The sequence below is a fragment of the Aphis gossypii genome, chromosome 3, assembly GCF_020184175.1.
Source record: "Aphis gossypii isolate Hap1 chromosome 3, ASM2018417v2, whole genome shotgun sequence".
Classification (NCBI taxonomy): Eukaryota; Metazoa; Arthropoda; class Insecta; order Hemiptera; family Aphididae; genus Aphis; species Aphis gossypii.
In genome coordinates, this window is record NC_065532.1 from 45965013 (window position 1) to 45978242 (window position 13230).

At 25.4% G+C, this 13230-nt stretch overlaps 1 protein-coding gene across 1 annotated transcript; it reads right to left on the reverse strand.

Annotated features, from left to right (window-relative positions):
• Positions 1 to 10259: 10259 nt before the first annotated feature.
• Positions 10260 to 13081, reverse strand: LOC114124547 (uncharacterized). Its single transcript, XM_027987836.2, has 4 exons — positions 12653 to 13081; positions 12343 to 12561; positions 11034 to 11177; positions 10260 to 10601 (listed from the first exon to the last, which is right to left on the reverse strand). Exons 1-4 carry the CDS (start codon positions 12720 to 12722, stop codon positions 10531 to 10533), a joined length of 504 nt encoding a protein of 167 aa, XP_027843637.1. The 5' UTR covers positions 12723 to 13081; the 3' UTR covers positions 10260 to 10530.
• Positions 13082 to 13230: the final 149 nt, after the last annotated feature.

The following is a 13230-nucleotide window of genomic DNA, read 5'->3' on the forward strand; positions in this document are numbered from 1 at the left end:
AAACGTTTTAACTGCATTTTGTAGACATATAAAACGTGTCATATACTCATATAAACAATACACTTACCATCGGGTTATATAAAGGTGCTACCCGGGGTGCGAACCCATTAGAACAATTTAGAGCTTAGGGGTTTTACCCCTTCCCGAGATGTTTATAATAAATCGTTTATTATCGTTTATAATATCACATAATACAGTAATTTTTAAAATAATATAATAAATAACAAGCATTTTTTTAAATTGATAATATTTTTTTTCGACATCATTAAAATCTAACCAACTGCAATTATCATATTATAAACAATGTGTTTTAATACGTTTTAAACAAGTGGACTTGTTTTAAACGTTTTAACGTTTACGTATAGAACGTTTTATTTAGGATTAAAAACACTTGCCCTGAAGTAAAAAAAAAAGATTATTAAAAAAGCTGTTTATATTTTAAACACTTTAAACCATGTAAACAAAAAAAAGTTTAAAACATATAAGAAACTGTTTTTTTTTCAACCCTGAGTCCATATATAGCTGCTGTAAACTATACATATTGTGGTTATCTATTAACGAGTCATGAAAAATATATAACATTGAATAATATAATGCTATAGTCTATATGTATATTATTGATTCGTATGGTATCATCAGAACAGGTTTTTATTTTTATTTTTCAAAAGCACTACTTATTTGCTAATCGCTTCTTTTTTGGTAGGTAAGTATTGTAGTTTATTTTGTTGTAGATAGATATGTAATGTATAAATTCATAACACATTAAATTTATAGATTTAGATCAAAGTGAAGATTTTATAGAACAGGCCTGAAGAATAATAACAATATATCGATAAAATACGATGTAAAAACATTGTAAGATTATTAATTTATGCCTATGCTGAAGACTGAGTATATGTAATCACTTATAGTCATGTATAGATAATATTAATACATTTTATTCTAGCCCCTATTTTTTAGTGAACACCGATACATAAAGTATGTAATCCGAAATTGGAAGTGTTTACTATTTACTAAAAAATAAGTTTTTTTTATTAGTGATAAGTAAATAAATCAAAAATAAATGTTCAATATGAACAATATGATATCATATTATAATATTTTAAAAACTAGCGGAATGTCATCGTAATTACCAGAAACTATAAATCACTTTTTATTAAATTAAATATGTGTAATCTTTTCAATTTTGATTCTAATCCAGCTGTTATAAAATGGCTTTATCAAAAAAAAAAAAAGATACTCAAGTTCATCCACTTGCCTTACAACAGTGTTTTCCTGAAAATGAGTTTAAAGTTTAAACTATAGACAGCTTATGAAGATCAAATTCAAATAATATATCAATTAAATTTTAAACTATACCTACCTGTATCCCACATAAAATGATAAAAATAAAGAATTTATGAATATTTTCTATTTTTTTCAGATTCATATTTAATAAGTATATTTTATTAGTTTTTAAAATAAAAATATAATAGAAGTTACCAAAGGATTATTTATTTAGCAGAAAAAAAGAAATAATATTACATAAATAGACATAACACATTGAGTAATTCTGCATACCTTCTTTAAGTTTTCACTTGTGTTGCTATTTGACAAAAAAAGGATAATTATTTTTTAATTGTAAAAAAATTTTTTGATATTTTAATAGAAATTATAATGATATGGAAGTTGTGTATAGAAGGATGGGGGATTTAGGGACCCCCTTTCCCCTACCACAACGTCACTGTATTATATCAATGTATATGACAAAATATGTAGTACGGATCATATGAAATATAACACATAGAGGCTGTTTTATCTATAATGTATATATACGATATATATTATATTTATATATACCTACGTAATGCACAACGTGTATTTTAATGTTTATATAGCTAAGTGATCGCGCACGCGTGGTTATAAAAAATATGCATACCAAAATTGTTAAATATTTCCTTAAAATATAACATATTTTTATGTAACATAAGGTCTATAGTTTGTATTAACTATTAAAAATACAATATCAATAAATAATAAACAAATTATTGATGTAATTACATCAATATAATATATAACATTATATATAGACATAAGCTTTCATGACATTAAAATTTAAAAGTTCTGGATTCTGAACTACAAACACGCCTGTTTGATTTATATTTTATTTTATAATTATATCAGGTAAGATTTATCATTATGTATCTATGTCCCTGAAATACTATTTATAGCCACAGCCTCCCAAATTGAAGTTTATTTTTATATTTTTCTACGTGATCTATCGATTTAAATATAAAAACTTATTTTGATTTATAAGTATTTTCTTTCAATGATCTACTCTTTAAATACATTTACAATTCTACACTTTATAAGTAACATAAATTTAATTGTTTACGGAAAATATGAATATTAACATACTTATTTTGTATTAAATTTTATTTAAACCTCATAGCTCAAATACATATTGACATATTCAGCCATCATGTATCATGTATGTAACAAAGGTAAATTTCTATATGAATTAAACAACTTCAACAATAGTATAATTGACTAAAAATAAATACCAAATATTTTAATAATCTTTCAAATATCAGAAACCTTTTTTATAAAGGTATACAAATTATTTTTACCGAAGTATTTTAAATTATTTATAATAAAAATTTTAAAATATACGATTAAAAATAGTATATTTACTATAAATTAATGCATAAGCGTAATAGTTTGTTATAATATATATTCTAGTTAATAAACCGTTGCATGTTGTAGGAATTACAACGTATAGTATGCACTTATACATAGGACGGTAATCATTTATGTTCAGTGTGTATACTGCATAAAAATTAATATATTTTAAAATTGAATATACGTCAGAAATAATTAATATCTGGGTTAAAAAACCGTCAGCTTATCCAGTGGTCGAGAAAGATTTAAAACCAACCCTTTTATTTTTTTCTTGTTATAAATGTATTTATTCAATTGTCCATTGTTAACGTGGGTTCCAACACGCTGAACAAATAGCGGCTTACGCATAGACTTTTAAGCACTCGTGCGTTTTACAACGCCTAACTACACAATCGATTATGCAGTATCATAATATATTGTATAAATAAAAAAAAATAAAATAGGTACCTTTTTTTAATATAAACCTTGTTTAAAAATAGGTAAATAGCACTCGAAGGATAAAATAATGAAATATTTACCTAATTACATAAATCATAATAGTTTAAATTTAGTTGCTTTAAAATTGTAAAGGCAAAACAACACAGTATTCATTATAGAATCCATCGTATTAGACATATACCTACGAATTTTATATAATATGCATTTTATACATGGACATTAGTTAAGGTAGGTACAGGTATGTTGCAACTGTTGTAATATACAAACATTACAAACGTTATTATAATTTAAAGCTAGTTTAATAAAACATTTATACCTACAACATAAAACCCTTTTATAATTTTTTAGTCAGTAAATATTAATAGGCCAATTACAATTATGTACATAAAAATCAAGAACCACTAAGTTAATCTACAGTATATAAGGAATATATATGTTACAGGTAATTTTAACATTTTGATAATGTCGACATTAGCCATCCGTTTTGGCTAATGTGTAATTTTTCGTTTATAAACATGAACATAGTATGGAAATATCAACATTATCCGGATAATGTTAACCTTAACCAGACAATATTGGATAATTTTAAAAGTTATATAATAAATAGACTATTAAGTTTTTTTAGCATTCTATACAATAATAAAGCGTCAGACTACCACAGAATATAATATATTAACTTATAACCGCTGTTATACTCGCGAGTTAGTCGGTTAATACTTACCGATAAAGTGAACAATATATATGGGTTTAATATTTGTCTTAATTGTAGGACAATTTTTTTTATAATTTTATATGCTATATAAAACACAACGTCGCGCGTCAATCTATTGCTACTCGTTAGTCTGTTTCATTTTTCACAAGTGATAATAGCAAGTACAGTGTTAAGTGTTATAAATTGGATTTTAAATAAAATGGAAACAAAAACATAAATTAATGTTTACCTAAATCAATCAAAAATAATAGAAAAAATTCTGTAATTTGTTTACTGAACCAAAAAAAATATATATGAAATTTAGGTCTATCATCTATATTAAGTTTTCCACAGATAACATTGAAGACAGTGTGACTATGTGAGAGTCTCTTTACTGAATATCGACAAAGGACGAGCGGACCCAATAAGAGGCCAAGAAACATTATATTTGCAGTTGTGTCTATTGAGGATAGGCAATATATAACTTGGCAATAAATATGGTACCTACTTTGCCACAGTTATATACCAGAAATCAGTTTGGTGTTAGTCCGTTATCTTTAATACCACTTGATGAGGTGGTACAGGTACATGTAAAAAAATCATTGAGGCATGCTATGTTATAATAAAAGATCACATTAACACTTAATTCTATACTTAAAATAATATAAAAAGAAATAATTTAAAATATAAAATAAAATTTAATATTATATCATTAGTAGGTTAGGTTATTAAAAATGAAAAATAAACTCATTTTTATAATATTATGTATTTTATGTTAATTATTAATTATATCTTAAATAAGATAAATATATTTAATGTTGTTAATAGCTTAAAATAATTTTATTTTAAACATGATAGGAACATTTTAATGGTTGTTAAGACATTGTCCAAAAGTTCTTGGCCAATATCATATTATCCGGTTAATGTTAACATTATAACCAACATTTAATAATATTTGTGGCAAGCAATGATAACAGAAGCTAATGTATTCGATATCATCCAAATATTAACATTACCTTAACATATATTATACCAATCCCAAAAGCTCTGACGGAGCACAATTCTACCTGTTAACTAAAACAAAAAAAAACCGACGTTTAAAACCACTACTACCTTCTCCAATAGTCCCTATCATATGTCAGCGCAACGAAGATCAAATTTAAATACTAAATATGTAAATATCTTATATCATTATCCTTGTAATTAGACCTTAAGAGTAAGACTTATAATATCATATTGTATACTATGTAATATGTTGACTCATTTTAAATTTAATAAATAAATAAAATTAATGTTTATTAAAGTTAAGGTCTTGTATTCTTGATAGTTAATATAATATTCGAATTAAAAACTAAATTTTCTGTTTATAACATAGATTAATATACTTATATTAATTAGGTAATACATTAATCTGTGGCTTAGAATAATGATAATGATGTGAAATGTATACTGCTACTGTAGTTATTAACATTGTATGGTCATAACAAAAAAGTTAGGTCATAAAGTAATAGGTCAAGGTGATATGTACATAATATAAGTAAAATGCAATTTTACAAAAACTAGAGAAAAACAATTAAGTGGCCCAGGTTAAAACCTAACCCACCGGTCCCACCAACAAAAAAAAATTTTAAAATTCTGGCTACACGCCCATACCACTGGATGATTATCGATGGTAGATATTTTTTCTTTAATATTGTCATCGCGGTTCATATAATATTTTTATACGCAAAAACTTTTTTAAACAAATTTTAAATTTACATTTAATTGTAAAAAAAATGTTAATTAAATATTAAAATTTAACAGTAACCCAAATAAAACAATATAGCAATTTCTAGGGCGCAGATTTTTATGTAAGCACATCATTTTATTGAATGCAAATTTCTTAATTCTGATTAAAAATAAGCACGTTTCATAACACTGAATAAAATGAGATTTTTATTTTACATACCTATTTTCATTTATTTTGATGTAAATACATATTTTTAAATGTTTAAACATTATTTACTTATATTTAGTAAATATTTTGACCATTTTTTTTTCTTGGTTAAAGTAATAAGAAATTTCGAAACAAAATCTAACATTAATTGAAAGTTTTGCGATAGCGAAAAATGCAGCAAACAAATTAAATGAAATTCAAAGAGAATCCGGAGTTGTAATAAAAAATAAATTAAACTACGTAGGTACTTGATAAAAACGTTGGTTTACAAAAAATTAAAACAATTGAGATATTCTTATAAATAAAAATGAAAAACCATCAATGGATACGTATTGAATTAACACAATAACACCACCTGATATATATATACCAAATATGAAGTATATATACCTACCTCATTATCCTCGGTCGACGTTGAACGCTCCTTAAGCAGCTACAAGTCAATTTTGAGACCATAACCGCTGTACATTTAAATTTGAAACCAAGTATTCGTTGTATTTAATTTGTTCCTAAAAGATAACAATAAAAATAATTAGATGAATAATTATTAATTACAATTTCAAAAAAAATGTATATAGGTAATAGCCCTATAATATGGCTTATCTACAACTACAAGACGAGTACTTTTTGTAAATAATCATTGATAAATAATTAAAAATTAATATAAAATACCAATTTTTTGTTAAATATTTCATGTTTTTTATAAATATTTTGGAAAAATAGGAACATTAATATTTACATGTTTTAACTTTTTTATTATCTACATAAAAATTTGCGCCTTACGGAAATTACACAACAATATAATCAGGGGTGTTCCCATAGGGCAGGAACGTACACAGAAAGGTGTTTTGGGTGATCAAACACCCCCCCCCCCCCCCCCCGAAATCTTTGGTTTTGGTAATAAAAAATTAATACTAACAAATTAAAATAATTAATATAATTTGAATAAAAATAAAAATACTTAAACAGGATTTATAAATAAAATAAAATTATACCTATTGTGTATTGACGTGATGGGTACAAAATAATTTGAAAAAAAATGTTCTACTTTTCAAAAACACCCCCCAGAATTGTTTTCTGCATACGTCCCTGCCGTAGGGTACTAGGGTATACTACGTATACGCCGTATACTCTCAAGATTTTTTTCAATAATATGGGTGTACTGAGTATGCTCTCAAGTCTCAATCGATTTGCGATTTTAACTCTCAAGATATTTTTATAAAATGACAAAATTATAAGTATACTACATATACTCAAATCATATACAAAGGAAAAAACAAAATTAATTTAATTAAGTAATTTTCCCATATTTACGTCAATTATTTATGAAGAGTCATACTCTTTACTTTTTAATATTTATTAAGGTTGACGTGGTATAATATAAAGAAAATCTGTTAAAATTGTTTCCATATTATTGTCTATTAATACGCTCTTTACAGGCTTTACTCTTAGAAAAAAAAGAAAAATGTTTTTATTGTATTAAATGTTTATATTTTGGTATTTGATGATTTAGTGTACTATCAAAAAAAATATTGGGAACACCTCTGAATATAAGGTATAAATGCAGTTTAGTTCCCACGCGATTTTTTTTTTCCTCCAAAATGTGTGTTTTAAAGCACTGAACACAAAAGTCTTATTCCAAAATTCTCGCAAATCATTATTTTGAAAGTTATATCTTACCAAATGTTACGATTTTATGCATTTACGCTCATGCATGCACCAAACGCTGTATACTTTGCTTTCCTACGTTTTCGTATTGGATTGTCGTCTATTATTAATTATGTTATTTTATTTTGTTATTATTAACTACAGTTTTTACCCTGTGACCTAGATGAGGTGGTTTTGCATAACAAATCGAGGGATATTTTTGATTTGTGCGAACGAAGCGACAGCGCCGAGGAGCGTAGCGACGAGTGCCGATACACGCGCAGTCACTACCGAGGCCTATTATAATAATCAATTTTTTTGAATTTTTAAACAGCAAGTACGATTATTAAAATCTATGCATATTCCATCCATCTTAAAAAAAATGATGTTTTTATCGTAGATATCACGTATTTTTGAAAAAATTAATGTTTTATAGTTTTTTTGGTATAACTTCCAAAATAGTAATTTGCGAGAATTTTGGAATAAGACTTTGGTGTTCAGCGCTTTAAAACACACACTTTGGGAAAAAAAATCGAATGGTTACTAAACTGCACTTGTTCCAAATATAATATTATAATAATTATTAGTGATTGCCTGCTAATTAGTAACTAACCCTTAGTACTAATATCCAATCATGATAGCTAAGATTTAAGAACAATATTTGTTATCAAACATCGAGAGGTCGCATAAGCCGTAAATCAAGGTAGGTATCAAACGTTTTAGCGATTGGCGGTTGCGAGACTTCGTAATCGACGAATACCGAAATACAAAATTAATTTTATTACAATTGAATGTTTATCAAATAATATTCAATCAAGCGATGCTTAGAATAATTAATACATGTAATTGAATATCACTGCAAGAGCTGCAGTATTATAGCCGCGTAAAGCTATACTGGTTTTGAAAAAATTGTATTTATCGACCAGAAATATAGTGTCTGCAACTGATTGCGACAACCTAATTAAATCTAATAAGAGATTATTTTTTTATCATACAATTATTATATATTTATAAATCTACTTACATATTCTAAATACTTATTTAACAGATTGTGACTAAGTATAACTTTAATGAAAAATTATTCTCATTGGAGTTTAATAAGAATTTGCAATAAAATAATTGTTTTGTCAGGAACAAACCCACAAATACCATGGTACTGACTACAGAGTGATTAAAATATGTACCAAGGTCAAGTTAGGTTCCCAACCAGGGTGCCGCGAACTTACGAGTGGCGTGAAAATATAAATACATCTACATGGCATATTACTATTGACTAGGGTGCCTCCGGATTTTTAGAAAATAACTAAGGACGTCGTCAGACAAAAAAGGTTGGGAACCTCTAATCTAAGTAGTAAAACTTTACTGAAATGTTATCGTTTAATTGGAAAAAAAAGAACACAGAAATAACATATGATATTACTATATTAGTTATTGTTAAATTCAACTGTTTGACATAATTTAAATCAATTTTTTTTGTTAATTGAAATCGTTGATATTACATAGTTATTAGTACAGTTATTTTTAATTGGGCCAATTTATTTCTACCAAAATTCTAAGCAAAAACGTACCTTTTTACGATAGATATTTTATTTTTATTTCATATCTACCCATCACCTATACTAGCTAAGTACCAAGATACTTAAAAAGTTAAAAATCACAATTTATGATTTAATTAAATTGGCTAAAAATGAGTATTTCAATAATAATTTGAGGTACGTAATATTAAACTGTCGTAAATATTTATGAAATGTAAGTATATACGTCACAACGTTAATATGATAAAATTCAAAATATTAATATTAAACTTAGCCATATATTTTAATTGGAGAAGTTTTAATTGATATTTAATGTTTTAAAGTTTCTTTATAACTCTTTCCTCGTGGAAATATACACAACACAAATTCAATATAGGTACTTATCTATTAACGAATTTTTTTTTCTTTTATAATAGAATCAAATTATTTATTCAGTTTACTGTCTTTTGATTAGTATCAGCTATATACTGAGGATACAGTGGCATGGCATCCCAACCCATAAGCACCTACAAATATTGAATATGCTTGGTTTAACTTAATTATGATAATATAGTTAATAATCATTTTAATTTTATGTATTTATTTATTGCACAATAACAAAATAAATAGATACCAGTTGTGATGTTGAATTTACTCATTTGTAAAAGAAAAACTTAAAAATTGTATATTAAATAAATAGATTATCACTTAGGTGTACGTACCTTTTTAGTTTTTTTATACACATCTGGATTCTGGAATGCACAAATGTTCATTTTAATAATTATTCTAATGTATTATACATCTCATGTGTTTTTTTTTTTTTTAATTAATTAAGGTGATAAATAATTAATTAAAAATCAAACTCTATTGCAGATGAAGTAGGTAATTAAGTAGATACACCTCTACCAAGCAGGCACATCCAAAAAATTTCAATTGTTTCAGATTTATTAACTATGCCTTTTCAACACAATAAACTCCAGATGAGTATGTTTTAATAATAAAAAAAATAATTGTACTGAATTTCTAAAGTAGCTAAAGCCAAAATTATGGTTTAATTGTAATAAAACTGATTCCTGACACAACTACTATTCAAAAATCAATTTAGTTGATTAATAAAATATGTATTAAATAGTTTTACTACTTACCATTGATTATAGAACATAATAATATATTATATTATATAAAATTGATTTAATCAATACTACATACTAATGCATTATGCAGAGGCATAAGAATTAACATACTGTAAATTTATTTTACATTTGTCAATTTGTCATGTAGTATAAATGTTGTATTGTTATTATTACTACACTAAGATGATAAAATGTAACAATCAACACAATATAATACATATGGTTCAATAATTACAAGGTTAGTTTAACAAAAATTGTTTTTATTTAATCTTCAGATTATTAATTTAAATATTATGTTAAAACCAGTAAATGTCATAATAACTCTATTTAATAGAAGCAGTCTTTAAAAATGTTAGTACAGGAAAATAATCCTTTGTCATTTATATCATTATATATTCATTTAACGGATATAATAACTTATATTAATAATATTTATCATATTGATAGATGTAAACGAAACCATTAAATTTAAATAAATACACACAAAAATAAAACACACTGTTAAATGAATTAAGCAAATATAAATTCTGGAAAATCCATAACTGGCGACGAAGGAAAAGAACATTCAATTTCTGGTTCTCCTAAAAAAATAAAACAATTGAAATTGAAAATAAATAAAAAATATAAATGCACGTAAAATATTTAGGTATCATTATCACTAATCTGTGACATTCATAGAATGTAAACATTTCATAATACTTTCATCAGTTTAAATTTAACTATTTTAAAAACCTTAAGCTTATAAAACTATTTTATAATTAACTATTCCTCAAAACAAAAATAATAAACACAATACAGTGGAGTCTTGATGACTCGAATTTCAAGGGAGGCAAAACTTAATTCGACTTATGTATATTTTAAGTTACAAATATCGCATTGAGTGTATAAGAATTCCATAGGGACAAAAAAAAATTCTAGGTATCGAGGTTTTCTGGTAATTAAGGTTCGAGTTATCGAGACTTGACTGCACTAATATAATAATTTAAAGTAAATATAAAACCCATAATTATTACCAAAATTATCAAATTGATTTTTGATTTTATTGATCATTATTTTATTGTAGTCTTCAAGAAACCAATCACTTGTGTCATTTTTGTTGCCACCAAAAAATTCACTGAGCATCCCAATGTTACATGTCATACTTGGAGGCAATATATCTGTAAAAGATAAGAGAATAAGTAATAAAAGGTGAATATTATAATGTATATAAATGTGTTAGGTTAAAAGAAAATCTTTAGAATATACAAGTTTAACGATATTTGTATCTTTTTCATAAGACATTCTTCAAAAGCTACAAATAACTTAAAATTAGAATAATTTTGTTTATCAGTGTTCTTTAATTATGTCATTAAAATTTTCAAATTATTATTATAAATTAAATATTGTCTATTTCATGACATATTATGTATATAGCCTGTACATCTAGCAACTGAGATTTATATTTTGTGAGTTAGAACTTTTACAGAGATTATATCAATTTATGACACATTAAAGGCTCATTCAAAAAGAAAGCAGACTGACCACACATGCTCTGTAAAATAATATAATTGGATTGCTACTCATGGCGGTCAGTATACCCAAGCCTCTTACAACCCATGAGTGGTCAAACCGCTTTCTGTTTGACCATGCCTTAAATAGCCAACTGATTCCACAGATATAATAATATAATATTCATCAACATTATTAGTGGGTATTTTTTTATTACTAAATAATAAAACTTTAACCACTAATAATTAAGCTAAATCTTATACAAACAATTATACTTCTTTACTAAAAGGTTTTCTTTTAATCAATTTATTTAATTATATAGGATCACAATTTCAGGTTATAATAAAACTTCTGCCAGTGACCTTGTATTAAAACTAGTTTTTGGAAAAACACATAAGCATAATATCTGTGTATCTCAAAAAGTGTATAAAATATGCAATGGCACCCAAAACAAATATTTTTTTACAAATTACCTACAACTTTATAAATTTAAAGTAGATCAAGTCATTATGCATAATATGTGATATAGGTAATCTGACAGTTGTTAGTTTTTAGTATTTCATCCGGCTCAACTTGAAATCGTTATCACACTACATAAAGATTAAAGATAAATATTTTTACTAATTTTTAAATACAAAGCAAAAATTATCAGGAGGAATTCGATCTAAAAAAAAAATCAAAATCTATTTATTTTAGATACTTTCTCTTAATTTTAAACTTTACTAGGTAACAAATAGGTATTAAAATTTAAAAAATATGATACCTATATGCTACTTATAAAAATCTACCATATTAAATTAAACATTAATACTGAAATATTAAATTAATAATTACCGTTTTCTTGTGTTGTACAGTCAAAATGATTGAACTCTTCATTTTGATTGTAATTGAAGTCTTGTAATGGGGATTTACATTTAATTTCGGTTTCAAAATTTTTCATAGGCAATACCTTTAATTGTTTAAGACCTTTACCATCAGACTTTTTGATAGACTGCACTGTGTTTGTCAACACTTTCAAAGCACTTTTTTTGCGGTTTGTAACTAAACCATTTTCTGTAAAATATTTAAAATTAAAATAAAACAAACGATTGACTAAAACTAAATAGGTAATCTGATTAGTGATTAATACTGTTGTAAAACTTACTAATATTTTTAATAGGGTTCTCGTTGTTTATGGACGTCAATTTACGAACACGAAAAGTATTTGAAGACATGTTGTTAGTAATTATTATTTATAAAACAACAAACGGTTATATGAAAAAAATATGAAGAGTTGATTGCGTGACAACGTGTTTTATATAAAACGTAATTAAATGATTGAATGTCAAGTGTTCGAGTGATCGACAAAAATTAAAACAGAAAGAATATCAAATATCGTCGGACGGCGGAAAGGAAATAAGAAATGTCGAAAAGGTATGAACAATGTAACGTCACAGCGATAAAAATAAATTTGTGGGTTTTAACTTTAATTAATTTTAATCAATAGAATAAGTATTAAAATAGAATAAAATCAAGAGAAAATCCAATAGTCAGAATATGGCAATTGGCAAAATCGTATTATTTTAAAAACGTTAACATTAATAACGGACAAAATACGATTAATAAATAATGATAAACTTATCATCAAAATTATCAAAAATCATTGTACAGTGTGTTCCATTGTTAATAAATACAATATTAAAATATTTCTAAAAATGTATTCTTTTATCACATGTAATCAAA

Bases quoted from the DNA above. Each gene is read 5' to 3' on its own strand.
- LOC114124547 (XM_027987836.2), bottom strand. From the start codon at position 12,722: ATGTCTTCAAATACTTTTCGTGTTCGTAAATTGACGTCCATAAACAAC. The intron at 12,562-12,652 runs GTAAGTTTTACA...AATATTTTACAG, and splicing joins GAACCCTATTAAAAATATTA to AAAATGGTTTAGTTACAAAC. The intron at 10,602-11,033 runs GTAATAATTATG...TTATTTTTTTAG, and splicing joins AAATCAATTTGATAATTTTG to GAGAACCAGAAATTGAATGT.